At 44.1% G+C, this 27,899-nt stretch overlaps 9 protein-coding genes across 9 annotated transcripts; 4 read left to right on the top strand and 5 right to left on the bottom strand.

Moving 5' to 3' along the window:
• Nucleotides 1-618: 618 nt before the first annotated feature.
• On the bottom strand, nucleotides 619-1,942 carry JR316_0008624 (uncharacterized protein; the record flags this gene model as incomplete). Its single annotated transcript, XM_047894337.1, has 6 exons — nucleotides 619-867; nucleotides 922-1,277; nucleotides 1,336-1,414; nucleotides 1,461-1,696; nucleotides 1,750-1,791; nucleotides 1,846-1,942. The coding sequence occupies 6 exons, from the start codon at nucleotides 1,940-1,942 to the stop codon at nucleotides 619-621; spliced, it is 1,059 nt and encodes a 352-aa protein (XP_047745796.1).
• Nucleotides 1,943-3,994: 2,052 nt separating this feature from the next.
• JR316_0008623 (uncharacterized protein) lies at nucleotides 3,995-4,843 on the bottom strand (the record flags this gene model as incomplete). The annotated part of the gene is made up of 4 exons (XM_047894336.1): nucleotides 3,995-4,078; nucleotides 4,129-4,469; nucleotides 4,536-4,614; nucleotides 4,733-4,843. 4 exons carry the CDS (start codon nucleotides 4,841-4,843, stop codon nucleotides 3,995-3,997), a joined length of 615 nt encoding a protein of 204 aa, XP_047745795.1.
• Nucleotides 4,844-8,657: 3,814 nt separating this feature from the next.
• Nucleotides 8,658-9,632, top strand: JR316_0008622 (uncharacterized protein; the record flags this gene model as incomplete). Its single annotated transcript, XM_047894335.1, has 4 exons — nucleotides 8,658-8,761; nucleotides 8,812-9,189; nucleotides 9,248-9,395; nucleotides 9,447-9,632. The coding sequence occupies 4 exons, from the start codon at nucleotides 8,658-8,660 to the stop codon at nucleotides 9,630-9,632; spliced, it is 816 nt and encodes a 271-aa protein (XP_047745794.1).
• Nucleotides 9,633-14,808: 5,176 nt separating this feature from the next.
• Nucleotides 14,809-17,751, bottom strand: JR316_0008621 (uncharacterized protein; the record flags this gene model as incomplete). The annotated part of the gene is made up of 11 exons (XM_047894334.1): nucleotides 14,809-14,850; nucleotides 15,260-15,426; nucleotides 15,485-16,349; nucleotides 16,403-16,591; nucleotides 16,646-16,702; nucleotides 16,764-16,841; nucleotides 16,895-17,020; nucleotides 17,077-17,202; nucleotides 17,256-17,414; nucleotides 17,468-17,583; nucleotides 17,643-17,751. 11 exons carry the CDS (start codon nucleotides 17,749-17,751, stop codon nucleotides 14,809-14,811), a joined length of 2,034 nt encoding a protein of 677 aa, XP_047745793.1.
• Nucleotides 17,752-18,652: 901 nt separating this feature from the next.
• Nucleotides 18,653-19,561, top strand: JR316_0008620 (uncharacterized protein; the record flags this gene model as incomplete). Its single annotated transcript, XM_047894333.1, has 4 exons — nucleotides 18,653-18,741; nucleotides 18,970-19,163; nucleotides 19,220-19,298; nucleotides 19,348-19,561. 4 exons carry the CDS (start codon nucleotides 18,653-18,655, stop codon nucleotides 19,559-19,561), a joined length of 576 nt encoding a protein of 191 aa, XP_047745792.1.
• Nucleotides 19,562-19,725: 164 nt separating this feature from the next.
• JR316_0008619 (uncharacterized protein) lies at nucleotides 19,726-20,669 on the bottom strand (the record flags this gene model as incomplete). The annotated part of the gene is made up of 4 exons (XM_047894332.1): nucleotides 19,726-20,314; nucleotides 20,365-20,424; nucleotides 20,477-20,537; nucleotides 20,597-20,669. 4 exons carry the CDS (start codon nucleotides 20,667-20,669, stop codon nucleotides 19,726-19,728), a joined length of 783 nt encoding a protein of 260 aa, XP_047745791.1.
• A 1,454-nt stretch (nucleotides 20,670-22,123) lies between these two features.
• Nucleotides 22,124-23,558, bottom strand: JR316_0008618 (uncharacterized protein; the record flags this gene model as incomplete). Its single annotated transcript, XM_047894331.1, has 7 exons — nucleotides 22,124-22,453; nucleotides 22,504-22,598; nucleotides 22,652-22,910; nucleotides 22,969-23,166; nucleotides 23,224-23,349; nucleotides 23,409-23,468; nucleotides 23,523-23,558. The coding sequence occupies 7 exons, from the start codon at nucleotides 23,556-23,558 to the stop codon at nucleotides 22,124-22,126; spliced, it is 1,104 nt and encodes a 367-aa protein (XP_047745790.1).
• A 1,286-nt stretch (nucleotides 23,559-24,844) lies between these two features.
• On the top strand, nucleotides 24,845-25,615 carry JR316_0008617 (uncharacterized protein; the record flags this gene model as incomplete). Its single annotated transcript, XM_047894330.1, has 3 exons — nucleotides 24,845-25,294; nucleotides 25,357-25,516; nucleotides 25,602-25,615. 3 exons carry the CDS (start codon nucleotides 24,845-24,847, stop codon nucleotides 25,613-25,615), a joined length of 624 nt encoding a protein of 207 aa, XP_047745789.1.
• A 745-nt stretch (nucleotides 25,616-26,360) lies between these two features.
• Nucleotides 26,361-27,899, top strand: JR316_0008616 (uncharacterized protein; the record flags this gene model as incomplete). Its single annotated transcript, XM_047894329.1, has 4 exons — nucleotides 26,361-26,606; nucleotides 26,679-26,860; nucleotides 27,030-27,249; nucleotides 27,300-27,899. The coding sequence occupies 4 exons, from the start codon at nucleotides 26,361-26,363 to the stop codon at nucleotides 27,897-27,899; spliced, it is 1,248 nt and encodes a 415-aa protein (XP_047745788.1).

Genomic DNA, 27,899 nt, shown 5'->3' with positions numbered 1-27,899 from the left:
TCAAAACTCGACATGCTGGGATGATTAGGGGAGAAATAGGTGAGCCCAGTAGACTCTTTATATTCCAGAAGAAATCACGACCTCTTTGTACCGCATACCCGGGTCAAGATCATAAACATAGCCATATTTACAGCTTTGGTATAAGAAATACTGCAAGGATTCACCAATCGCCATTTTGACTGCAACAAGAAGTGTGTAATTGGGATACAATACGCAGTGTGGTTGACTGTTGCTACAAGGACATCAGTACGGCTTAGTACCCCAAGCGATGCACTGCGATCAGCGGATTGCCTTGCCACCTTACTCGGAACCTGTCAAAATACCCCGCAAAGCTATTTTGTGCGCGTATCTGTCTTGAAAAGTCTTACATTATCTGAGAATAATCATGAGCACAATCCCGCAAAGCAGCCTGGAAACAATTTTGAGTAATAAAGTAACGGGCTACAAACCAATTAATCAAAAGATAAGCTATACATTTTAATGGAACGCAACGCGTGACATCGTGGCCTTCGTGGAATAAAGAGGTATCCAAGGGCACAAATATCAGCAAAACGTCGAGCAGCGCAAACCATAGGAAAAAGGAAGCATATGGTACATGAGAAGTGCAGATGTACTTCATCAAACTTCAGTGACATCTAGACCCTGCGATTCAGTTGTTTTTTTGAAGTCAATGATCGGGGATTGGCTCTTAAGGTCTGTGTGGACGGTGTTACTAAGGTTGCCATTTGTGTATTCCCCACAGTGGCTTTGCTCCCACTCTTGGTCTGACTGGAACGCCAGTCCCGATATGTGGGAAGTAGCGGAAGGAGCGAGAGCACTGGGGTTGGTCAGAGCGATTCTAGCTACCATGACCGTTGGGGCCATTCCCTGGCATTGAGTCAGGAACCAAAAATAGAAAGGGGTCGAAGGGAAACAACATACTGTAACCACTAGCAGGACTGCCTCACTGTAGTATGTAGCTTCAGTAAGCAATGACTGTGAGTTCTCCGGGACACGGATGACTAGAGTGATGGCAAAGGCAAGAAGAACCAAAGAATAAACCGCAGAAGACTCGATGATTGTCACAACGATACGGTTGTAAAGCTTCTGAGAAGGAGACTTATTCAGCAACGACGCAGTATGTATCCGGTATCCGATGAGAAACGTCGTGATGAGGGTGGTACCGAGTGACACGAAAACTGCAGCACTAGACATGTGGTTCTCGAGCGCGACATTTGCCACTTCGCTAGCAATATGGCCATACATGATTTGTAAGGCAACAGCTGCAACAGCGAGGCCTTAAATTCACTCAGTTAGAATATTTGAAGAGAATGCTATAGGTACTGATGAACTTACAAAATTCGGTAGCTAAGAGTACCAATGGAGCAAAGATGACCTTGAAGGATTGTCCCCATACATGGTAACACCTCCAGATCTACACGGACTCGGTGAGAGTTCACTCCCAATGCAATTTTACTCACAAGTAGTCCATCGGAGATAACGAAGAGTGCATTCAGTTGAATATTGTTGATTATTCCAATCCACAGCGGTAGGTTCATCAACGCCCAGAACATAGATTCTCGCGTCTCTCCGTGTATGACGACCGACCAATCAGTAAAGTACCATTGTACAATGAAGCCCAAAAACGACAGAAAGTATAGCACGGAGATTGTAACGAGAACAATGCGGCTATTCGTATTCGCGGGCTTCCGGGACACTGGAAATATGAGTTCACAAGCAGGTGATCATACAGGAAAGGGTGAAACATACGATACAGATACATGGTCCCAAAGTACACGAGAGTATAAAATCCTGAAAGTTTGATACTTTAGCCCATGATTGTGTGCATTGATTCGTTTAGCCTACCCATCAAGAACGTGAGGATCATTGTTCCATTGAGATTTGCACTGATTATGCGATTTGAAATGGTCACTTGGGAAGGCACTGAAGTCGACGAGGACATAGTAAGAGCTGGGTGGTCGGAAGACAAGATTCAAGCTTACCTATCGGGTCTGATATACTCGCAGATTATGCTTCAGATCCACGATTGATTGGCGGACGCGAGATTGATATGGTGGCTTATGGGATGTCATTGGACCCGCTAGATCGCTGATTGCACTAGATCACGAGTGCACTATAGGTACGCTATGATGCAGTAGCCAGTAGCGGTTAAAATATTTGAGTGTTTTCCTAACGTAGAAGTTACCCAGTCAGTATAAACTACACCAAATCACACCTGGACAGTCCTGACTTACTGGGACCACATGCTCTATCACGAATTCGTTGAAATCAATTCGATGCAGACAGAATATATCAAACTGCGCAATCAACTTGCACTTTTGAAGCTTCCTGTTCCGTCGTGACTTGTAGGTGAATTGAACATGATACGTTTTAATGGACTCCACGTACCGGATCGATGATAGTGTATGCTTCGGCCACTTAACAGTCACCCGCTGCTTCACGGAGAAATTGGGGAGCACTGAACAGATGCCTGGTCGGCCATTAGTTGAATCAATAACTTATCGCGATGCGGAACGAGAACATCGGAATGAATAGAATATTTCATTCGGTGTAGAGAACACTGGCATCTCGGCAGCCTGTCCGACAAAGGTGGATAAAGTCAAGCCATACCATTTTGAGCATTGGTATCAAATGTTTTCCACACTAGAACATAGGAATACAAGAACTCATACAAGCACCCAAGGGGAACAGACAAAGGGGCAGCCAAACATTCGACAGTACACGTTGCGGCGTACTTGGATGAATAAATGGGCTTAAAGTCCAACATTGTGTGACGTCCTATACAGGCACCCGAGTCAGGAGAAAGGCACGGACATGCAACGGCATGGCATAAGAGGAGGTAAACAACCATTTCGGGATATACATGCTGTATGCCGTGGTATCCAAGTAGGGCCAGTAGAGTATGGGGGACACAGAAACCTCATTGGGGCGCAGTGAAAGAACGTTTGGCTGAGAACAGTACACAACCGTATCAGGGTACCCCGGCGATTTACCATTACTGCTTGTCGTCCGTGTCGCTCCCTAACAAATAGCAGCAACATAATTCTTCCCAATCTGTCAACTTCAAACGCGACGATACCAGATCTGAAATTGCATACCCGAAGCTCCCTGAATTTGTCTCTCTTCCCCTCCCCATCTTATCCTCAATCGCGCGGTTCAACACTCGACCAGCCAGAAATGAAAAAAAAAAATGAAGCACGTACAGAAAGGCAATTATTCCGGAGTATAGAGTTACCGTCACAATCCTTCAGTGCCCCGTGTGGTTACAGCTGTAAACAGAAGGTTGATGCGCTGAGTGATCTGAATGAGATACTTGAATGCAGGTTTTCGGGTAGCGTATGTAGTTAAAAATTTGGCAAGCGACTCAAGCGCGCATTCAAAGTTGACTTTAGGGGAGGTCTACACGTGACTTTTAAAGATGATATTAAGTAGTCTGACGAGTCTGAACAGAGAATCTCAACTTGATCCATATCGTATTGTAAAATATAGACAGGATATCAAATAATCCAAAAAGAAAAAAGTCATCCTTCTAGAGCTCAATCTTCGAGAAGAACACAATATATCCGGAATTCTTGACCTCACCAGGCGGTCCGGGCATCTGTCGTCAGATCTCCATTTCCTCTTCCTTGAGCTCCGTCAAGTACGACTTACAAGAAGTCTAATAATCCCACTATAAGCTTGGAGGATACAGGGGCCACTTTACTATTTCACACTTCTTAACTGTTAAAAATCTGCGCAAAACCCACGACCCCTCAAAAACTGGTGTGTCCAGGCCATCAAGCGGCATCAGTTGGCACCAACTTTCCACATTTACCCCACCAGCGATCCCTGTCTCATTTCCAATAACTCACACGAAAGATCTCTTAACAAGCGTTTAATTTCTTTGTCCGATCACCAAGTTTACAGTAGTAATCAGTGTATATCTACGCTTTGAAGAATCCTTGTGTTTGAATATTGTACAACCGCAACGGAGCGAGATTTTTTAAAAAAATGTTCAAAGGTTTGAAGGTGGTCTAGAGATCACTGTTTCAGAGCTTATCAAGGCAACTCTGGCAACCAGAACAGTTGGCGCTATTCCCTAAATTTGACTATTAAATCCAATGCAAAAAGAGCAGGATTATAGCTCACAGTGATAAAGGACATTGCCGCATCCATGTAGGTCACAGAAATATCTTCTTTTGAACCGAAAACGTTGTAAGAAGGAATGAATGAAGTCACGGATTCGAGAAGGAGAATAATCGAATACGGAGCCGCTGATTCTATTAAAATAACCGTGATATTGTTGAATAATTTTCTGTACGGTGAGCCTCTGAACTGAGAGGCGCGGTAAATCTTGAAGCCAATCATGAACGTTGTTATTACTGTGGTGACAAACGATATGAATATTAATGCGCCGACGATGTAGTCGTAGATATTGTAGAATGTATCATTGTAGGATGCATCTGACAGTGTGGCAACAATGCAAAGGGCTACTTAGCAGAAACCCATCTCTAGTTAGAATTTTGCGTACTCTTCTATTGTCGAATAAGACGTACCGGCCTCCAAAGATACAAATGCTAACAAGCCAGAGACGGTTCGAAATGACCGACCCCAAACATGATAGCATCGCCATATCTATGAAAGAATTTGTGAAGGGTAGATTAAAATACAATAAGGCAGAGATTGAACCTACAAGTAAGCAGTCTGCAACTACAATCATAAATTTGAAGATAAAGCCAGAACTTAAGCACACCCAATCAGGTCCTCCCTGCACACCCCAAAACATGTGTTTTCGAGTGTCTCCGTTAATGACAATACCCTGGTAGGCACTGTACCACTTCGCCGTCGAATATGCAATGAACATGATGTACAATGCTGTGATTGCCCACAGGACAACCCAGCGGTTGCGATGGGAGACTCCACAGAAACCTGGTACCATTATATTATCTGTATGGACTCAGAGATGTGTAGACTTACGATGAACGTATATTGTGAACCCGAACACAACGGTGTATATTCCTGCCATACAGGTGAGACTGCAGTCACAATGTAGAAAGTAACTTATCTACCAAAGAAAAAACTCAATAGCATCGAGCGATTGAGGCTGGAGCTAATATAATCTTCTTGAACTGAGACAGAATACATGGATGCGGGAGATACTGGGAAGGCCTGGAATTGAGGTCGCATTGGGTTTATAATACGTCTAGCGTTTCAACAAATTGGCTGTTCCACGAATTACATGTAGACAGTATCTATGGTAAGTTCCAGGTTGCATTTCCTCAATCCGGTGTCATATCAGTGATATTCTCTACAAGGCTCTATGAATTTAAAGAATGAAATTGTTGCCTGAGACCGCAGGAATGCTTTCCGAATTCTATACTGCCCTGTTACCGTCATTTTTTTCTATGATTAACATTAATGGACAGAAGTCATCTTCATATGTTAGTAGCAAGAAACATACATCATTTTATTTATATCTTCAACAGATTTCTGATCAGCAGTTGACAGTAGTCTTGAAGAACCTAGAATTGTATTTAGCAGTCATTGAGAGGCGTGATAACAGTCCCACGTTCGCCAATACCCTTGCATGTAAAGACATTCGCTCAAAATCTCAGATTTGGTGCCATTAAAGATACACCACTAGTACTTTCTGTTCGCCATTGGTCTAGTAAAATGAATGGTAGATCGCAGGAATGATAGGGCCGTGGTTTTAGTGTCTCCGTTTGTTCCCGTAACATGGCAGATGGTAACACAAAACTACAGAACAACCTTATCGCGGTATTTTTGATGGGAAGATAATGATGATGAAAGGTCCATTACGCGTGTTGTCGGTGAAGTTCCAGGGTTAATCATTGAAGAGCAAGTGATGACGATGTGAGTTGAATTTCATGGGGTCCATCCTAAACAGTGCGTTGACACTGGACCGTTATCGAGAACTCCCACAAACGCCGTAACTGCCATGGAATGATTCGAATGTACCAAAATACCAACCTAAAGCTGAATTCAAGGGGGCGTACAGTTTGACCTACGAACATGTACCCCGACCATTAGCGCCATGTTATGTAAATCCATGTTTTCCGAGGCGATGATAAGGCACCATATAGCGGAGAATATGGAGAAAGTGGGAGAAGAAGATATACCCTCTAGAACAAGCCCATTTGAACCAATGCGCAGGTGCAGGGCCCTTCAACGTTTAACACCCGAGGACCCATATGGGATCTACAGACAACATAGCACAAACACAAAGCAAGGCTTAAACACGTCCCCAAAGCCCAAATCCCTCTGGGCCCACACGACGGGTTCAGTGTGTTCTACGACTGGGACATATAAACCACGCGTCCGATGCAAGAGACACAGGAATATGTTGTCCTCGAAACCAAGTGGTGGCCAACATAAGAGCAGTCGTAAGGCAGACTACACACCATGGTAAACGCTCGCCCCGCTACATTGGTTAGATAACCTGAGGTGGAAAGAGAATGAGGCCCTGGATGCTGTGACTCGCTCTGACATCCGGGAACTGCACATTGAATCGCATGTGCTACACTTCTCCCTGATAACCAGGGTCCCCACATACGAGGATAACGGGGACCTCGACACAGGCCCCAACGGTCAGAAAGAATTGAAAGACCTCAAACGGCCGAGTCGACGGCGCATAGCGTGTCTGCTGTGGCTCAGGCACGGGTGTGCTAAAACAATCCCTCGGGATGGCCGCTAGCAGTGGTATGTGAGTGGCCATCAATAAGAACAAGGACACATAGAGTACCGCCCCTCCGCCCTAGACCTTTCACAAATTTTTTTGATGGATTTGTGAAGAAGTTAATCCGTTGGTTTGACACATCAAATTGTCACCACTCACATCTCTAATTCAAAAAACAGATTTCTGACTTGCAGCGCAGATCACCTTAGGGGAATGTCACTCGGGAAGATTTCCACCACTCCCGGGGATAAAGTTACCCCTCAGGCTCAAATTCCCTTCCATCCCTGCTCGCATAGGCAACTCGTGAATGCTGAGCATAATGCTTGATGCACATCTACTGATGCGATTCGGGGGAAAAGGCATCATTTCCCTCAATGAGAGCTGAATTGTGGGTCGCCAAGGTCATAGTCAGTACTGGAAGCAGCGTTTACGTGAATGTGGTGGATACAATGCGTGGCAGGTGCTGCAACACTCACCTTCAGTTTTGTCGTCAGACTCATGTAGTCAGCGTGAATAGTGGAATGGTACGAAGTAAAACTTGACCACTGCATTGACCACTTTCGCAGCATGTGCGCTGCGCCAGGCGGAATTTGACTATCATATGGAGAATACCAGCACCCTTCAGACGCTAGCGTATGATCACAGCGAAGGCACTCATGGACGGTTGAGATGAGCAACAAATTGACACACAGGGGTAACGGGTGACCTTGTGAGTACTGGCTGTACAGGACACGGTAGACGCGTACTCGATGAGGGAAAAATATCGCGTCCACCGAGTTGCAGCGCATTACCTGAGGTAGAGTAGGCCGTGACACAACAGTCAGCGCAAAAGGCGGGTTTCTGACTTGCAACGTGGATCACCTTAGGGAATGCGAAGCGGAAAGACTTGCACCTTTCCTGCGGCTAAAGCTAGCCTCGACCTCCCTCCCGCTATTTCTCGCATATGTAGCTCGTCAAGCAACTGCTGAACATAATGGTCGATGCAAATCTACTGACACGATGAGCGGGCAAAATCATCCCCTCACTCAACGTTTCTGCTGTGTCTTTTTGGTGACGGGGATGGGTTCCAGCCTGATACTATTGCGGTTTGGTACAGAATGGGAGTTGACATGCGGTACATGAAGGTCGTCGTGAGTACTGGAGACAATGTTTATGAGCATACACTGACCTAACTCGCATGTCAAAAACAACCTCTCCTCCACCTGCCCCCTCTCCGCCATCTTTGACCCCTCTCGCTCCTGGCATGGCACTTATACGATCCTCCAACTCTGTGACTGACACGATACTCATGTGAGCGCATGAAAACAATTGTTACGCATTCAACTGACCTTCTGTGTTCAGTCTTATTTGGCTGACAGTGATCCTGCAATCAAGCATAGATGGGGGCGTTACAGAGGTGGAGGGGTGTCTGTAATCATGCTAGTGAGTCGCTATGGTTCACTGCTGCCTTTGCTTACCATCCTTTACATTATATAGAACCCCTTTCCAATGTACATGCCGATCTTGAAGTCCCTCAACTACGGCAAAGTAAGCAACACGATGTACAGGGGCTCAGACCAGGGGCTAGGTCAATTTGAGGAGCAGGCCCACATTGGCTGACCTTGAGAACACTGTGTATGTGTGTGTGCAGGACATGATGCGTACTCGATGGAAAAAATATCGCGTCGTTGGTCCACCGACTCGCAGTGGATCACTTTAGGGGAGGTCACTCGTGACACGACTTATATCCGGAAATTTTTACGAAAAAAGTGCTCTTAAACGAGTAACTAGGCATGTTTTACCTACTTCTCGATGATAAAATGCAAGAAATTTCGGTACTTACCCCAATGTTATTACTGAGAAATCATCTTTGACTCCTTGATGGAAGTGTCTGGTCAATAAACTTGTTTTAGTGGGCCACCGCGGAGCGTGGCATGACGAGTCTTTACGATTCAGCGTCACGCTTTGTAATAATATAATATATATATAATATAATATAAATATGTCCAACTTTGACGTGGATATTGGTGCAATGGACGAAGTGATATTCAGACTCCAAGGCATAGTTAGCGACAAGATGCTACCACCAATGGCAAAGCCTGCTTCGTACGTCCACTCCATTGAGGTGAATTAATTACAAATGAGGACTGTTACAGCCGCGACAGAACGGTCAAGCAACAACCATATTTACGTACCGCCATTGCTATCACGGGACTCGGAGACATTGTGTTCAATAAGGTGATGGAAAAGCTAGAAGAAGTTTTCCTCCGTTTTGCAAACAATTTTCCTGCGGACAGCGTCAGCGGCTATGACCCAGTTCTTCACAAAGACACGGGTTTCAATGTTTTCCATGCGCATAGCCAATATTTCACGAAGGTATCCACATATCAAGACAAATCTGACAACATAGGTTTTCATCCCCTGGTCGACCCTGATAACGTGTTGGCGTCCATGGTAGGGGACAGTTTCATCCACGCAATCGATAACAAGGTACAGTTTCTTTGTCGGGAGATACTTCCTGACGGAATAGCCAGGTATGTTTAGAAAATACCAACAACACATCACAACCAAACTAATATCATGTTGCAACAGATATTATTCTTATAATCCTGCCTCCATACGAATTGGAGACATTGTCGAGATCAGTGTTGCCTTTGTCGCATTTCCTGCCCAAGGAAACAAGTACAAATTTGTTGTCGCTCTTCGCGGAATACTTGTCTTGGACCAGGAGGCAAGAGAGGTAAGCAATGTTACATTGAACAGTCTCATAGCCATTTATAACTTCCAACAGAAAGCTGATATTCTCAGAATGCGGTTGCGCTATACTCCAGCGAAAAGACAGGTTGCTGTTTTGTGTAGGACAAAGAGGCAGCTGTACAAAGGTCAGATTGACATTGAAGACACGCAACAGAGGATGGCACGTATGCGCTTAAATGAGGACACAGTCCACAATAGCAATACTATGTCCCAAGATTAATACATATGTACATAGAAAGACAAGGATATCATAAATGTGCTGAACGAACAATCAATCCATTTGCGTGAACATTGTAAATAACAAGGAATAATTTGTCAAGTCATTTTCATGACAGAAATTATCTGAAAGTGTTAGTTGGCACCCCATGGGAGAATCCTGCGTACACTGTACGCAGAATATTCCCACACTCGGCTGAATATCGGCGAGGAAGTCCGTGGGAGAATTCTGCGTACACTGTACGCAGAATATTCCCACACTCGGCTGAATATCGGGAGAGGTTGACCGTGGGAATATTCTGCGTACACTGTACTCAGGATATTCCCACGCTCATCCGCAAGTCAAACTTACAAATTAAGACAAAAAGAATGACGATGAGAACACAAGTTTATTTCGAACAAAAATTTGACTAAGGATGGAAGAAATTACAAATATCCATTCCACAAGAGGCTTTGTGGTTGAGGGCAATGCAACCAAAAAATATCTGCCTTTCTGGATAGCAAATACAAAACAGTTGCATGTACACGGTCATCTTTTTGCCTACATTACAGGAATTAAATTGACAAATACTAAAACTAAAGAGCACACACCTTATACCCCTTTCCCAGGATTTGATAGCTTTTTTGACACGCTTGTGTAATTGGTAAACATCTGCCGCTGTGTAGTGAAAATCTAATGCGATACCGCTGATGCGACGGACACCAAAATGCAAACAATCAAATTCATTGAGCAACAATGCCCACGAATTGGCTTCAACAAAGGAAGTCTGATTTGCTTTGGGTAAAAGAGGCAAAGAATAAACCCAACAATGCCTGTCGCCAACCCGTCTAATCCCAGGAGAGAACAACTCTGGATAAGGATCGTAATCCAGCACAACAAGAACATGACCACGAGATGAACTATACCCAACATTTACGTTGTCCCTGATAGACTGTATCCTGCTTTGGATATGGCGGTCCATTTTCAAAGTTTGCGATGGAATGGAAAGAACAAATTTCAAGCCACAGGAATGATATTTTGCAAGAAATTTTTGCGCGCGCTTGAGGTTGGCAGAAGGTTGCAACAGAGAGACTTGATGTCCAAAGGTAGCATTTGGATACAAGCTGTACACCTTCTCAAAGGTAACAAAATTCATGACGCCGGCTGCAGTAGAACAAAATTGAAGTTAACATTGTTTTGACACATGACATTGGGGACATACTGCTATAATACCCCAAAATGCACTCTACCACCGATTGACAAGTTGTAATCAGTTGGACAAAAGAACCTTGGCACCATAGGTTACGCCCTGTTCAGTACGGATCAGTTTCGGTTGCAGTGCACATTTCAGTTGCACATGTGACATTACATAATCTGATCAATGTCACTTCCTAACCATTCCGACGATTCTGACACTGAGTCTGGCCGGCTTCGCCTGGCATCTGCTGCAGCCTTGTTTTTTGTAAACACCGTGGCTTCTGCAGCTAAACTGTTCAGTACACCATTCTATGTCAAGACTCCTTACCATACATCTATCCTTACTGGACATGCATGGGTACAAGAACTTCTTCAAGGCCATCCTAACCGAATGAAGAATGAACTAGGGATGAAACCACATGTTTTCAAGGCTCTTGTCAAGGCTTTACGTTCTACTGGATTAAAAGACTCACGACACATCACCCTTGAAGAGCATCTGGCTATTTTTCTCTATACTTGTGTTACTGGTCTTTCAATCCGACATGTTGGAGAGCGATTTCAGCACGCAAATGGAACTATATCAAGGTAAGCATAAGATTTTATTATAAATATGTCTTTTGTAATCATTATATCCAGGTCATTTCGCATGATCTTATATGCACTATCTTCAAGCCCTTTTTATACAACTTACGTCAAACTTCCGGCCGCATCTGATCCAATTCCACCAGAAATTAGATCAAATCCAAAGTTTTTTCCATTTTTTGAAGGTGCTATTGGAGCTATGGATGGGACACATATAAACTGCTGTCCTTCTGCAGAAGAACGTCAATTTTCACGAAATCGCAAAGGTGGTGTATCTCAAAACACACTTGCTTGTTGTGGCTTTGATTTGCGATTTCAATATATGCTTAGTGGTTGGGACGGGTGTGCTGCAGATGCTAGCATGTATAACGATGCGCGTCTTTCTGATCTCACTATTCCAGATGGAAAATATTATTTGGCGGATGCAGGTTTTGGAATATGTGATTCACTTTTGGTTCCATATCGGGGTGTTCGTTATCATTTAGCAGAGTGGGGACGGGCTTCAGTTCGGTGAGTAATTTTATATAATTTTTCTGCTTACATTCTAAATTATATTTTGTAGACCAGCAACAAAAGAAGAGTTATACAATCTCCGACATGCATCCGCAAGAAACGTTATTGAACGTATTTTTGGTGTTCTCAAAAGGCGATTCACAATTTTGGTCCATCCACCCGAGTTCAGTATGGATATTCAAGCTCGTATTCCTCCCGCTCTTGCTGCTACACACAATTTTATTCGCGACCACGATCCTGAAGAAATTTTAGACTTTGTCGATTTTGCAGATGTTCAGCATAACAATTATGGTGTTCTTGGAAATGGACCTCCTCGTCGAGCAGAAGTTTTACGCGCAACTTCAAAAAGGGATAAAATAGCAGAGGCTATGTGGAGAAGCTATCAAGTGTTGACAAGTGGATTTGGATTAGAATAATAATCAAGTACTATAAATTAACTATTCTTCTTCCTCCACATCTTTTGTGTGCCTTTTAACCCATGCCTCTCGAACACCATTGTCTGTCAATGAGAGATATGTATCTGCCATACTAACATCAGCTTGAAACAAATCAATCAAAGCCACTTTACGGGGGTTACCGGCTGGGTTATAATGCAGTCATAACGCACCTGACATATATGCTAAACTCAAACCTGACATCAAGGCGAAGTAAGTACCCCGCATTGATCCAATATATAGAGTCGCTACTCGGAAGTGATCCCTCATTAGATTATTTCAGTCACTGCGGATGTCTGTCCCGCAGAATGACCCAAAATTACGAAAATACATGTTTTAGTATGAGCAAGCTATATCTACAAGTCTTAAACTTGTGTGAAGTAAGAAATACGGGATGGCACAGTGTAATGAGTACCTCTATTGACACTTATAAAACTATGTTTGACAAGAGTGTCTCTGAGCGTCGAATGCCATGCACAAACATCCTGGTGCCTTGAGATTTGCCAAGCATAATTACAACGCTTCTGAGGTTGAATGTTGACTGTTTGTGGTGTACAAGTGGTGCGGCATGCTCAAGACACTAAAGACGGCGGCACAGGCCTTTGGTTTGGTTATTTCCACAACAATGTGGCTCACGGCACCCTGCTGTCCATCATCACCGGGCCTGCCATTACATTTTTGTATATGATGATAGGGTGCGGGGACGCTTGCCAAGATATGTTTTATTATCATGTAAGTGCCTCAGGTTTCTTTATGGGAGTTTGCACCTTTATGTGCCTCAAGAACATGGGTATGTCTCATGGCACCCCTGCTATGAACACTGGCGGCTCAGCATTCTCAGCATGGGAGGTTTTGGGCATCAGTCTAATTACTTACCCATGGTTGCGCCTCAACGCACCCCTCCTTGCAGCACTGTCGGCTCAGGGCATCAGTTCCAGTATTCCTACAAAGCTAAGCCCCACAGCACCACCTTGAACCGGCATGCCTCATGGCTCACTAGTGCTCACCTCTCAACTCTAGAGGCTAGGGGCATCAGTTTTTTTTACTTCCCCATGGTTGCGCCTCAACGCATCCCTCCTTTCAGCACTGACGGCTCAGGGCATCAGTTCCAGTATTTCTACAAAGCTAAGCCCCACAGCACCACCTTGAACCAGCATGCCACATGGCTCACTAGCGCTCATTTCTCAACTCTAGAGGCTAGGGGCATCAATTTTTTTACTTCCTCATGGTCGTGCCTCAACGCACCCCTCCTTTCACTACTGGCGGCTCAGGGCATCAGTTCCAGTATTCCTACAAAGCTAAGCCCCACAGCACCACCTTGAACCGGCATGTCTTATGGCTCACTAGCGCTCATTTCTCAACTCTAGAGGCTAGGGGCATCAATTTTTTTACTTCCTCATGGTCGTGCCTCAACGCACCCCTCCTTTCACTACTGGCGGCTCAGGGCATCAGTTCCAGTATTCCTACAAAGCTAAGCCCCACAGCACCACCTTGAACCGGCATGTCTTATGGCTCACCAGCGCTCATTTCTCAACTCTAGAGGCTAGGGTGCACCCCTCCTTTCACTACTGGCGGCTCAGGGCATTGGTTCAGCACCCCTCTGACTGGCGGCAAAGGGCATGCCATACATAAGGCTGCAAATGCGAGGTCTGAGCGCACCAGTATCCAATCTTGAGGAAATGGGGCGGGTACGCTTGCCAAGCTATACTGCTCTCTACTAAGTAGGGGGCCTTTACATCGTTGGTTAGATTTCTCCAGGCATTCCCCGGACCTTTGGCTTTTCTTATATCATCCATTCTCCCGTGTTTTCTCATGCCATTATTTCGTCGAAAAGCCGCAGTGTCTCTCAGACCAATAAACTCTGGAAAACGCAAACGCAAAAACAAGGAACGACTTATAAAAAGTCTTCTTTATCTTCGAGATGCGGTTCAAGAACTCGCTGAAGCACAAGACTCTTTAAAAAAGTATATTAAGAAGAGGCATGCAGTAAACAACGACACATACAATCTATCCCTCGCGTGTCTTAGATCCACACACTGTTTCTATCTGAGATCATTTGTACGTTACATTCTCTGCATTATACTTAATATTCGATTCATATCGTATATCATAGCCTCGATTTCAAACAATATTTACTCGCATAGCTTGGTATAAACTACCATTAAAGCGGGTAAAGGCAATGGAAACCCTTGCAGAAAGGCTAAGGGCAAAACTCGTCGTAAGAAGATGCTTATTTCTCTATTCTGATGATAAACTTAATAAACTTAGCATGCACACAAGGCATTATGGCTATATGATCAAGGGGTACAGAGTATTGATGAATATTTACAGCTTCCATCCGGATTCAAACCTGTATATTAGATGAAATAGCTGGCTTAGTGGTTTATTAGAATATATGCTATTCTATCTAAGCTACCTAGTAGTCTAATGCTCTGTAGTCGAAGTGTTTTCCTGAGAATTTTGATCATCTGGATCTAGGAAGAAAACACGCCGCCCAGTACGCATATTCCAATTAGCTAATAAACGAACAATACTGAGCTTCATGAGTTCATTTTCTCGGTATGATGCGGGCTGTCCTTGCTCTCTAGTAGAACAGTAGATGTCGTCAGCTGTCAAACATGTGTATAGCTTGAAAAGTTGGATAAGAAAGGCGCGCATACGGGGCCTAAAAACGCTTTGCATCATTGGCTCCGAAATCCCCTTTAGCCTCTCAAGTGGCGATGTGATTGTTAAAGTCTTCCAAAAAAAGAAATCCAGTAAGACGTCGTCAACCAGACACCCACAATGCATATATCCCTCTTGCGGTTCTTGTGCTTTTCCTTCTCTTGAATTGTAGCTGGGTTGGTATGGGACTCCCTGGATTCTCATGACTCCGACGCCATCGTGGATTTTGTTCTTTGAAAAGCGTTTGTGAAAGCGACACACTAAGTTCAGGGAAGCTGTCCGGAAGATTGCAATAGCCACTTTTTTGGAATGAAAGCATTCTTCTGGTAAGAAAGATTGGATGTGGCGAAGAGCAAGCCGATAGCGGATATGAAAATGAGATATATCCCCAGTGGATTCGTAGAGATGCATGGCCTGTCTTGCACCGGCTATAGAATTGAAAATTAGAGAGATTAGACATTTAAAAACACACACAGACACACATACCTTCAAATTTACCACGATCGTGCAGGTTCATGGACGCCCAGGTCCTTTCCTGGATAATATCCATAGTCTCGACGCCTATATCTTCGATTGTCTCGTCGGAGTCGGACTCTTCCTCGATCAGTTTAGGACGTCCTGTTTTTGCCTTTTTGCGAGGAGGAGGCTTTGAAGGTGCTGCGCGCTTTTCACTGGGCTTCTCATTAACTGGCTGAGTCGATTTTGAGCGATTGGGCTTTGGAGCTGGTGGCTGCACTACACTTGATTGACCAGCTGACAAAGCCGAAGGGCTCTGTGACTTGGAGTTCTTCAACGAGGCCGATGCTACATCCAGAAGAAGGCCGACATCCCGAATCTGCGACCGAATACTCATCAAAGCCTGCTTTAGGTCCAAAAACGTCTCTACTGTCCCGTTTTCAAGATTTGACTGTGCACGTTTTTCTTCGTCCCGCAGCAAAGCCAACTTTTCCTCCAACGATTTGATGTTTTCGGCATCCTGAAATTTGCGCTGAGCCTTTGCTACCTCCTCCTGAATTTCTGCAATACGGAGATTGTGACGTTGGATGGAGTCAATGCAACGGTCAATATTTTCTAGTGCATGTCGAATCTCCGGTAATGTTCGCTGAGCAGGTGCGCAAATCATGCGTTCACGCTCCGAGTACTCCAAAAATACCTTCTGACGATTTGCAACAGACATATCAAATTCCTCCTGAAGCTTTGGAGAAATGAGAGACAAAATGTGGGGAGGAATGGTGAGGATAGGAGTGGTTTCATTGAGACTGCTTGCGGAAACTTGACGACCTTTGATATTATTGGATTCCGTACTGTCCTCGGGAGCATTCAGAATTAACGAATTGATATCCGTCATATTCTAGAGTATTGTAGATTAGTCAGCAGAGATATCTTTACCAATTAAAAGCTTACCGGGTTCTGAGTGTCGAGCGTGCCATTTGTCTGTGCATCAAATTTGAAGTCCAGAGAACCGTAGGTACTGCCACGTGTAGGCAGATCCTGAGTATTGTCCTGGGTAATATGAGATTCAGAGAATTGCTGGGCACCATTGCTCGTAGAGAAGTTTTCTGGATATAACATATCAAACTGGCTATTGGAGATCTACAAGCAAAATGGTTTAATCTCTACCTCCTTAGCGAATAGACAAAAGCTTACCAGCTGGTGGGACATGTTAACGTCCATGGTATATGTGTGATTGATTGGCGTATCAGGCTGCAGTATTTAACATAACGTTCTTAAGATGATCATTTTCAATGTTATACAACATGCTCACCATAATAGCGTCCTGCAGCAACTGTGTAAAAGTCATATTCTGGCTCTCAAGTGGCGAAAACAGAGCGGCATTTCCATTCTAAGATTCATTTTAAGGTCTGGATCCTCACAGAAATATATAGTGAACAATACCGGCTGCAGGTTGTGAGATTCCTTTGGCGCATGGAAAAGGGAATAGGCTTCATCTATTGACACGCCATTCTGAGAGTCTACATGAGAAGTAGACCCCTCTTTAAAGCCAAAGACGTGATTGGATGGCTACATTTACAATTTAGATAGATTCAGCAGTAGCGAGGTTTATCAATCATGCTCACCTCAGGCACCGTCGGGTGATTGTTTGATTCTGGGTCATACAACACCGTATTTATGGCAGTATTATTGTCAAAGGTATCCAAATTCAAAGTCCTGGTATGGGACGCAGAAGCGGAACTTGATTCCTGCTTCAAAGATTATATATATATATAAATATAATAGAATTAAGACGGGAACATACCAGTGTTTGATTAATGTTATGTGTTTGGTCAGGTATGTTAGGACTTTGCGTCTGCTCTGGCTGAACTTCGGCGTCATGAACAGATGTTGACGGATCTGGCCTCTTATCTAGAACGGCTTTATCGGCTCCATTGGTGGCCGTGTTTGAAGAACCACCGGTCTATGTACTCTGCGTCAATACATGGAGAGATTTAGACGATGTTAAAAACGTACACCCTTAGAGTTATCTATGTCCGTGCTGTCTTGAATAGTCTCCAAGATAATATTTTTCACGCGCTGGTGAGAAGCACTATTTTTACTTCTCTCAACAGAAGTGCTATATTGTTTCCCTGGTAAATATGAAGGTCAGCAAGGTTTCAGCTTTCAGGCTATGACATAGTAAAATAACCTCGACGGAGGGTATAGCGTCCCTCATGTTCAGGAATCGGAGGAACCAAAGTGGTTGAAGCCTTGCTTCGTCCCCTTTTTTTCTTCTCTTGATGTCCTGTATCTACCATGGGTTATTATATCACCACTCGCAAAAAATGAAATCATACCTTCATTCTTTGAATTATTGGTCGTACCGGTACTCTCATTCTCTGGTTGTAAGGGATCTGCTTTGTTTAATAAGCTGTAGTTCTATTTTTATGAGGAGAGATATACCAGATATGTGTGGCTCAGTCATATGTCCGAGGTCACAGCTAGTGAATAGATCTTGTGAATTGTGTATGGAGTCGAGTCTTCTAAGAGGCGGATTTCTGAATGAGCTGTAGGAATGAAACACACGGCTTAGGGGCTTAGGAAACACGGATCCACTATATGGTTGGAGGTCAATACGATGGCTCAGGGAAGCACAAATTCACCCGGTGCTGGGGGCATCAAGGATCAAAGACGCGGCTCAGGAAACACAGAAACATAATTGATGGTATATTCTCGGATATATAAAAGACACGGCTGAGCGACTGACATGCGGATATGGGAGAGAGCTCAGAGCATGTGTTAATCTCGGACTCTTGTGCTAGATGGATCAAAGACATAGCACAGGAAACACAGGCCCGCGATCCACGGCATACTAGAAAGATAAAAGACACGGCTGAGGGACTGAGATGCATAAGATACATCGGAGCGCTCAGGACATGCCTTAATCTCATATTCTTCGCATCCATAATGCTTGGAAGGCACATGTCTGATATCCATGGGCACGAGGGTTTCAATTTACCCTGGTAAATATGAAATTTTTATGCCTGAGCAGTGCTTTCAGTGACTAATAAGATTAGCGAAGTCCATTTTCCCACATTCTAGATATTAGTCTACGCGATTCAATTAGGCCTAACGTGCTTGGAGTGGCCATTACCATGCGGGTAGCTTGATGGTGTGCGTTTCTTCGGCCTTCTGTAGCCAAGCTCAGAATTATACAAAATGATTGTAATGTCGTCCTGTCATCAGGGCATACCTCCACTCCCTCATGAAAGCGAATCCCTCAAGCAGCGACGGCTCAAGCAGCGACGGTAAGCCTCTGCAATATCTATATGCATAGCTATATAATGAGTGATTTTCTTCTTATGTATAGTCATTACTTGCAAACTATCCAATTGTGGATGCCAATGTCATATCAGCCTTCCTCCCCCGAAGGAGCGATGGTATTGTGTCTTTGTCGGTACACATACAGGGCCCATTCAAGGACGGTGAGAGTTTCTAACTCTCCATTGAATTATGTCTAATAAATGCAATGGTAGTGAGAAAGCATTGAAGACCTACCAGAATGTCTCTGGCGGATATGCTCGCTATTGTCTGTCTAAAGACGAAGCCGAAGACATGTACAGAGAAGCACTGCAATCGTCTCAGGTTGTCCTTGTGAAGACACCAACTCGCGAAACCCTCAAGCTTTCTCAGCTTAGCGGTTTGAATGGATTTCGCAATGGTGATCCAAGTATGTGTTTCGGCTATAAAACTCATAATTTGCTGACATTCATTATTGTGATGTAGCAGGTCCAGAGGAGGCGTCTTGGATGGCAGTTTTAGTGGGTAGGAATCCCGGAGTGTATCTCCTTGATGATGTTGGGACGTAAGTGCTCAACTGCAGGAACTCATAATTATTCTAATACCTATACCAGTGTTGGAATCCAGGAAAATATCAAGTTCATTAAGGGCGCTCGGGCTGTTCCCTATCGGTTGAGGTCAGAGGCGGTAGAGGCGTTTACCTTGGCATTGAAAGCAGGTGTAGTTGTTATGGTGGATCGTGGACGTGATATTCGATTACCATTAACTCTAAACACTACCAGTGTTGTTGACGGGGAGCCATTTGTAAAGTCAGAGGTAGACATTTGACCACACCGTTGTAAGCTAGTTGAGCTGGTAGTTATTTTCACAAGTTCATAGCATGTCAAACACTTCAAAGTGACAGTCAGAATTGTTCAAAATAAGAGTCGATTAAAGAGATACATTTCTTCAAAATTTACACGAAGTGAATAACTACGACATATTGAATACGTCTATATGTCATCGGAAAGTCCTTCATGGATATGATGAAGGTATGTCATCCATCCCATTAAATGACGAGTCATGTCGAAGGCTTCTGCCCATACATCGTCCTTAGGGGGTAGCTTGAGCAATACTGAGTTAAAAAGTTTCTCGGTGTCTCTAATTTCCCTCAACAAGTGTTCACCCTCAACCTGGAGGCTGCTCCCCGCATATTTATGCTTGTGTGTCCACCCGTCGACAACGGTCCAGTATTGAGGCAATAAAGAATCAAAGTACGTGCCATACCTTTCCCGACAGTCATCGTACATGGCGTTGGCCCTTTTGAATTCGTCATACACAACTAAAAGGTCCAACTCTGCGTCGAGCTCGCGGTCGTGATATCGAATGTACTCCTGCACTACCTCTTCATACGTAGTTGGTCGCTTTGGCTCTTCAGCCTTTTGGGGAAACGGGTCTTCTCCTTGCGCAATGACACTGTCCGAGTCAGTATCACCGTCGGAGAACTGATCTTGGTCGTCTGTGCCTATATCTTGACCTGTAGAGGGATTGACCAAAGCCTCGACGGCCTCTAGCTCTGATTCATCTTCTTCAAGCTGCTTTCTACGCTGGGGGTCAGGATCATAGTCCATATAGTGTGATTAACAGCTCACTGTTTTGCACGTTTTTGCCGATTTCGTAACGCATTTTTTGCATTTATAGCATCCCTATTCCTGGAAAAGAGACGTCACAAAATAGAATACTGTTGAATACATTGAAATATACCTCTCAACGTAGCGTTGCTGCTTGGTTTTACCATCTGGCCCTACACGTGGGTCTTTCCTAGCTGAGTAGAGTAACGTCTGTGTAAGTATTATCAATTTCTATATCCCGTAACATCGTTACCTTTGCTACTAGATGATCCAAGCTTTTTGTCAGCGCTCTGTACTGTTGCAGAGTGGGACTTCTTAGACGACATAATGAAAATTGAGGGATAATGGGGTCCAAGAGTCAGTGACGAACAGAAGACGGAAAGAAGGAAAAGACGCAATCAAATATTGATGTAACCACAATTTGTCAGTGTTACGTCTGAACGGCCATGGCTGACAGACATCCAAGGAGTAATATGAGAGAGAGGTTGTATACATGGTACATTAAGCTCTATTATTTAGTGCTCTTACATTTTGGGTGGTGTTTTAGAACATGAAAGACAACTTGAAAATAGACACCCGCATCTAGCATATTGTTGTTACCTTCAAACAGTGCCTTAGAAGAAACACAATATATGGACATGAGACTGATCTTTAACTCTGTGTTTGCAAAGAGCAAACTCAAGGAAGAGCGCCTTGTGCTTGTATATAATAAATACTATTGGTCTAGAGAAGAAGACTATATTAGATGCAAACCATGCTTAGAACAAATATCTACAGTCAAAGGAGAATACAAACATAAACTCAAGCACGAGCGGGGGGATGATGGCACAGCCTGGGATAAAGACTCCATACCCACATTGCTATGGGATGTATATGCATGCAGGCATTGGAATCAATGTCAACAAGTACAATGATTTGAGTGAAGTAGTGCTGTAGTGGGTGAGCGGGTGCACGGTATGGAAATATGTATGATAGGTTCAAAGACGGCACTTTGTGAAAGGTGAGCATGCGCATGTGTGGGCACAAGTGAGTAGATATTTTCTCTTCAGCTACCTCTTCCTACTAATCTCCACGCTTTCCATGACCGCCACCAACTCTTACCCGTTTGCTGATGCCTTTCCAAGAATACATGGTCTATTTACTGGTACATCTCTAAGCTTTTCTAATTCGTCATGAACAGCAAGTCTTAGTATGTGACTTACGTTAGGGGTATACGACTTTCAACTAATATGTGACCATTTTGTCAAGTATATGCAACCACTGGTTTGTATGCGACTCTCACCTAATTTGTGTGACTATTTTAGTAAGTATATATGACTACCAAGCGGTGTGTGCGACCAGAAGCATCCATTTCACCTGGCCTCAAAGATGTGGGATCAGCATTCCCACGATATGCACAGCCATTGATGGTCATCCGTCGATACATAAAGTGAATATGAACAGTGCCACACTCATTGGAGACTTTTTAAAATAGCACATCCGTATAGATAATACAAATTCCCTTTATCTAGTATGTTTAATATTTCTTAGAAGCTCATGCCCCAGTCTACAGCTAGGGCTTTATAAGAAACTAGCACATCGTGTGAATAAATGAAGACATGGTCACATGATTCTAGACTTGGGACAGAAACAGATGGCAGGCGATAGGACTTGCTATATGGCATGCCTGTACATCTGGTGCCTCATGCCTTCTACTGCCTGAGGGCTCAGCGCTCATGCATTCAGTATGATACCAGAGAGAATGATTATGGTAATCCAATCCGTTATCATAACATTATTGCTACACATCAATGTGATACTGTTCACGAAATCTGTCTAGAATACTACGCAACTCCTTTTGGTTCTCTTGAACAGCCTCCAAAGACTTTTTTGCCTCCTCGGTTTCACGACGAGACTGTTCCAGCTGTCGTTGGAGATCAAGTGTCTCTTGGGTACGTGAATGAATCAAGTTTCGGGTGAGAGTAGAAAACTGTGTCCCGATTTGACCTACTTGCTCAGCTGCATCGCGCCTTAGTCGAGGGGAAGCATAGCTAATAGACCCAGCGCGTGCTGTAGCATGCTGTGCTCCAATAAAGAGCCAGCAACCTGTCTCTTTCGAGATGTCTTCACACTGCGCAGCACATGATATCAGATTGTACAACATTTAATACAAAGCCATACCTTTTCAATGATAGAATTAATTGTGTTAGTAAATTTCTTGACTGAACGAGTATTATCGGAGATTGGCGAGGGGAGACGATGCCCTCGAACAATTTCTGACACGATTATTGAAGTTTAAATTGAGTAGAAGACAAAAAGGTTAACTCACGATAAACAGACGAGCCTCGATATGCTCCATCAACATATCCATTGTATGGATTCTGGGCACTAGTCCGATTAGGTCGACTTGCAGAGCCTGCAGACGAGCTTTGGGATGATGAGCGCACAGAAAGGCTGGCCAGGTGCGAGGATGTCATAACATGTATTCCTCCAGCTCCGGAGTTTGGGGAGGAGGCATCTGCTTCTGCAGACTGTCTGTGATGCAGTACACTGACACTGGGTACATTGCTTCTTGGAGTAGTAATTTGCTAATAAATAAACTAGTTCAACCAAAAATGTGTTAGATGATAGAATGTAGCCACTCACACTTGAAATATTGCTCATTGGAGTGCCAACATGCTGATGAGTAGACTGACTCGAAATGAACGGGTTGGGAAGTTGAGACGGGCGAGATGGTGTAATTGCCGGTGATGTAAATGGAGTAGCACCCACTGGTGATTCGTTCCCAAGGTCTGTAGGCAAAGGCAAGTTGCGCTCAGGTGCAGGAGTAGATGTACGAAGACTCTGCATACTTTCGTAGTAACAAAGATATATTATAAGAATGAAATAGTAACGACAAACCTCAACCGCTGCTTGGTTGGCTAAAAACTCCCTTCCGTGCTTGGTGTGAACACAGTGTGAGCGAAATGGATTTCCAGGGCATCGCTTGCAACGTTGAGGCTGACGTTTGGGACTCTGTGCTAACTTCTATAAAGGATATGCTATTAATTTCAACATACATATTTGACGAATTTGTTGTAATTTACCTTTGACGAGCGTGTATTAACACGAGTTGCCATAGTCTTACCAGAAGTTGAAGACATTTTCTATAAATCATTGAGTGTTAGAGGTAGTAACAGGCTTGTAGAGAGATTACACACCTTTTTTGGTGAACGCGGAACACTTTTGGTGGCCATGGATTTGTGCGAAATAGAACAAGAGGTATAAAGAGATAGTAGTTAGGATGAACGTTGGTTATATACTGAGAAATAAATACCTTCATACCGCAGACCTAAGACAGGTGGTATGGTGCTGTCACGCACACACAAACATTTTGCAAGGCAGAGGCCACCCAATGCGCACCTTATGCACACCCGATGCAAGGCGGCATGTGTGCACATAATACTGTGCCACCAGAAGATAGCAGATTCTAGGCGGCCCGATGCACAGACCATCTTCAAGGCTGGAGGCATCTGATGGGCCATATCATGGTTTACACGGCGTGACGCACGGACCACCTGCAAGGCAGAAGGCATCGGATGGACACTCCCATGGTTTATACGGCATGACACACAGACCACCTGCAAGGCAGGAAGCATTGAATATACATTACCATGGTCTACGTGGCCTGACGCACAGACCATCTTCAAGGCTGGAGGCATCTGATGGGCATTACCATGGTTTACACGGCGTGACGCACGGACCACCTGCAAGGCAGAAGGCATCGGATGGACACTCCCATGGTTTATACGGCATGATACACAGACCATCTGCAAGGCAGGAGGCATTGGATATACATTACCATAGTCTACGTGGCCTGACGCACAGACCATCTTCAAGGCTGGAGGCATCTGATGGGCATTACCATGGTTTACATGGCGTGACGCACGGACCACCTGCAAGGCAGAAGGCATCGGATGGACACTCCCATGGTTTATACGGCATGATACACAGACCATCTGCAAGGCAGGAGGCATTGGATATACATTACCATAGTCTACGTGGCCTGACGCACAGACCATCTTCAAGGCTGGAGGCATCTGATGGGCATTACCATGGTTTACACGGCGTGACGCACGGACCACCTGCAAGGCAGAAGGCATTGGATGGACACTCCCATGGTTTACACGGTGTGACACACAGACTATCTTCAATACTGGAGCCATCTGATGGACAATACCATGGTTTATACGGCGTGACGCATGGACCACCTGCAAGGCAGGAGGCATCGGATATACAATTCCCTAGTCTACGCGGCCTGAAGCAAAGACTACCTTCAAGGCTGGAGCCATCTAATGGGTTGTACCATGGTCTACATGGCATGAGGCACAGACCTGTGCAATACTGTAGTCTATGTGGCTTGACGCAGACAATGTGCAGGGAAGGAGACATCTGATAGATAGCACTGTAGTCTACACGGCATGAAATACAGACCACGAATAATAGAGTTGTCATTTACTATTCACATTGTACTCTGGGAAACATGAGCGACTCACCTCCCATTGTTTATGCAGTCCTTCCAGATTCCCCTACCGAAGTACAATATTCCTACAATGCGCATGAAAGTATCTCTCCAATTGTAACTCCTGTTCGGAAGAAAAGAGTCAGCGGAAAAGTATCTCGCCTGGCAAAGAAACAACGATCAACACCAATTGCATACTCTAAAAATGCGGAAGAATTCGAAACCGAAACTCAAACAGTACTCCAAGATGATACCAATGCATTAGCGCCTTTTTATGATGAAGATTATGGAGTATCTGTTCCAGAAATAGATGCGTTGGGCAAATCAGTGAATGAAGGGGCCTCCGGAACTGATGACGAAGAATACTCGTACTTCCTGGATGCAGTACTGGCTGATGAATGTGGCTTTTACCAGCTTACTGGCAATCTTTTTGTTGCAAATGGATGGAGTAATTCTAGGCGCGAGTCTACAGTGCGTGAAACTGATCAGTAATAATGTTAATTGTCTAATAATCACTGCAAATTTCTTTCCAGAAACTCTGGTACCACATTCAACGGATGGAGCTCAACGGTGTATGGAAGGAAACATGCATTTGCCCCAGAAATCACAATCAATTTGAATGTTTTCATGAACGCTTTTTGAGAGAAACTGTTGCAAACGGATTCAAGCTTCCTCTGCCTACAGATGGCAATGGTACGAATCCTCTTATCTCTCATTAGGACTCAATATAACATCTACATTTAGATTCTAATAACAATCAGACATTTCTATTTTTCAGAAATGAAAGTATAGTAGATGGACAGTACAACAACTACTTTTCAACTCCATCATTTACATGGTTTCCTACGCTGAAAAACAGAGCAGTAGTTGAACATCGGGGTGAGGACTCGGGATCAGGATCATGGAGATGCAACAGAGACAATGGGGCAGTGTCATGTGCACATATCGTGGCTGCTCGTCATTCTTTGCAACAGCTCATACGAGGAGACTGGAATGCCCGTGATGGAAGTGTTGACAATACGTCAAACTCAAATGAAGTCCAATTTTTAGGTGGTATGTAGTGTTTGTTGCTTTTTCCCGACTTTCTGTGCTGATTTATTGCCATTTAGATAATTCAATACGTCAGATGGCAGGAATTCCTGAGTCTGTGTCCCACAAGCGTCTTCCACCTCCGTGCTGGGCCCAAATTAAGTCTGATCCGCCAAGTCCTCCCCGAGTGGTAGTAAATTCACCACCGGATTATATCCCTTTAAACGAGGGAGATTCCTGCTGCTGTTCAAATCCACGCATTGTATTCAACCCATTAGGACCAACTCAGCAGCAAAAGTGTGTTGTATATACACTGACAGGAGCCTTTGTATCCTTAATCACCGTCCAAAGATGTATCAGCTGCTCTCATCGATATGTTGGCCCCGACTGCAGCAATCTTGGAATCTTCAATTTTAACAATCGCAGTTTGTTTACGCATGACCTGTTGGACGATTATACTAGTGCATTTTCATCCTCGGAGACTCCTTTTGTGTCCTGGACACTCACCATGTCCCGCCGGTATCAAACAAGACAGTCACCGGTTCCATTTTCAAATGAAAAACTGTTTCGATCTGCTTGGTTTTCATACATTCGTCTCATGGACTTTGGCCAGGATATGATTTGCTCTATTTGTGGACCTACCCCGGATGCAACTATATGGGATGGTGTTACTGTTGCATACAGTCGGAGAAATCTGCTTCCATCTTTGACTCCTCCAACAATGCAAGGGAAAAGATCAATTCAGCGGTCGAATGTACGTCCAGTAAAAAATATACAGCTCATCCCAAATCGAAACCTTCGACTCCTACTACGCTTTGTTATAAAGGGACCTCAACTCAGCACTTTATCAAACCAGATTTTCTCCGAAGGAACTGTGGAATACGATCGTAATAAAAAACTCGTGGAGAGGATAACAAAAATTCCCGATCTTGTTGAGAAGTTGTCAGAAATCAACATTAGTCTTGGACGACTGTTTAACACACATTTTGGACTGGCGGTTGTTCTTAAGTGTGACCCTTTGGATATTTACACAAAGTTTTTCACTCAGGTATCGTTTTTAATCTTGTATTTATGTCCTAATAATTGATTCCTGAATGACTGTGTAGATTTCTTCGGACGAAAATGCACTTCAAATGATCACGCACAGTTCTCTAATGGATCTTAGGCATTTTATTAGGAATCCTCTTGATTCCAAAGCATCGGCATTACGATTCATCCCCAGTCTGTACCAAGTGGTTAAGCACGAAATTAAGACTGGAAAGTTGAGTGCTGATGTACTCGGTGTCTGTGAATGGCTTTATCTACGATCCAAGGTGGTGTTTGATTTATTGAGGGTCCATGAAATGTCCCAAGCACCGCCTTTGGACAAATATATACCACAGGATGAGTGGTTAAAGGTATGCTTATTTTAATTTGACAATCATACGTTAACAAAATAGAATTATAGACTGGATGCTGCTATGCAATGCCAGCCATTCGCGATCGCTCTTATTACCCAAATTTACCGTATGAAAATGGACTGGATCTTGGGGGAGCTGACATTGATGAAGATATTTGCCACAAATACTATTCGACATATTCCAAAAAGCGATTGACCGGTGGTATCATGTGTGTCTGGTGCACACACAGTGTATGCTACGGTTTTCATTGCATTCGTGCAGCCGAAGGACGAAACGACGTATTTTCGGCAATTTATACCCGATGGAGGAAGGCTCCAAAAGTTGTTGTTTATGATTTTGCATGTGCACTGCAGCCCTACTGCATGTCCCGTGAACCCGAATTTTTCAAGGATACTTTATTTGCTATTGACATCTTCCACTCAAGCGAGCATAAATGTGGAGAGGCATGTTTTCTGTCCACATACTGTGCTGACAATCCAGAGTTGCTAAAACTCAACTCGAGCGCTGCAGAATGTGGGAATAGTGGGATTGCCAAAATTCGGAAAGCTGTTAGCTACATGACACAGGAAAGAGCGGTGATGTATATGCGAGTTTTCTTCTCTATATGGAACAGGCAACAGATTCAGAAGATGGAAGGAAGACTATGA

The sequence above is a fragment of the Psilocybe cubensis genome, chromosome 8 (genome assembly GCF_017499595.1).
Source record: "Psilocybe cubensis strain MGC-MH-2018 chromosome 8, whole genome shotgun sequence".
NCBI classification, from domain to species: Eukaryota; Fungi; Basidiomycota; class Agaricomycetes; order Agaricales; family Agrocybaceae; genus Psilocybe; species Psilocybe cubensis.
This window is presented reverse-complemented; position numbering and strand designations above follow the sequence as displayed.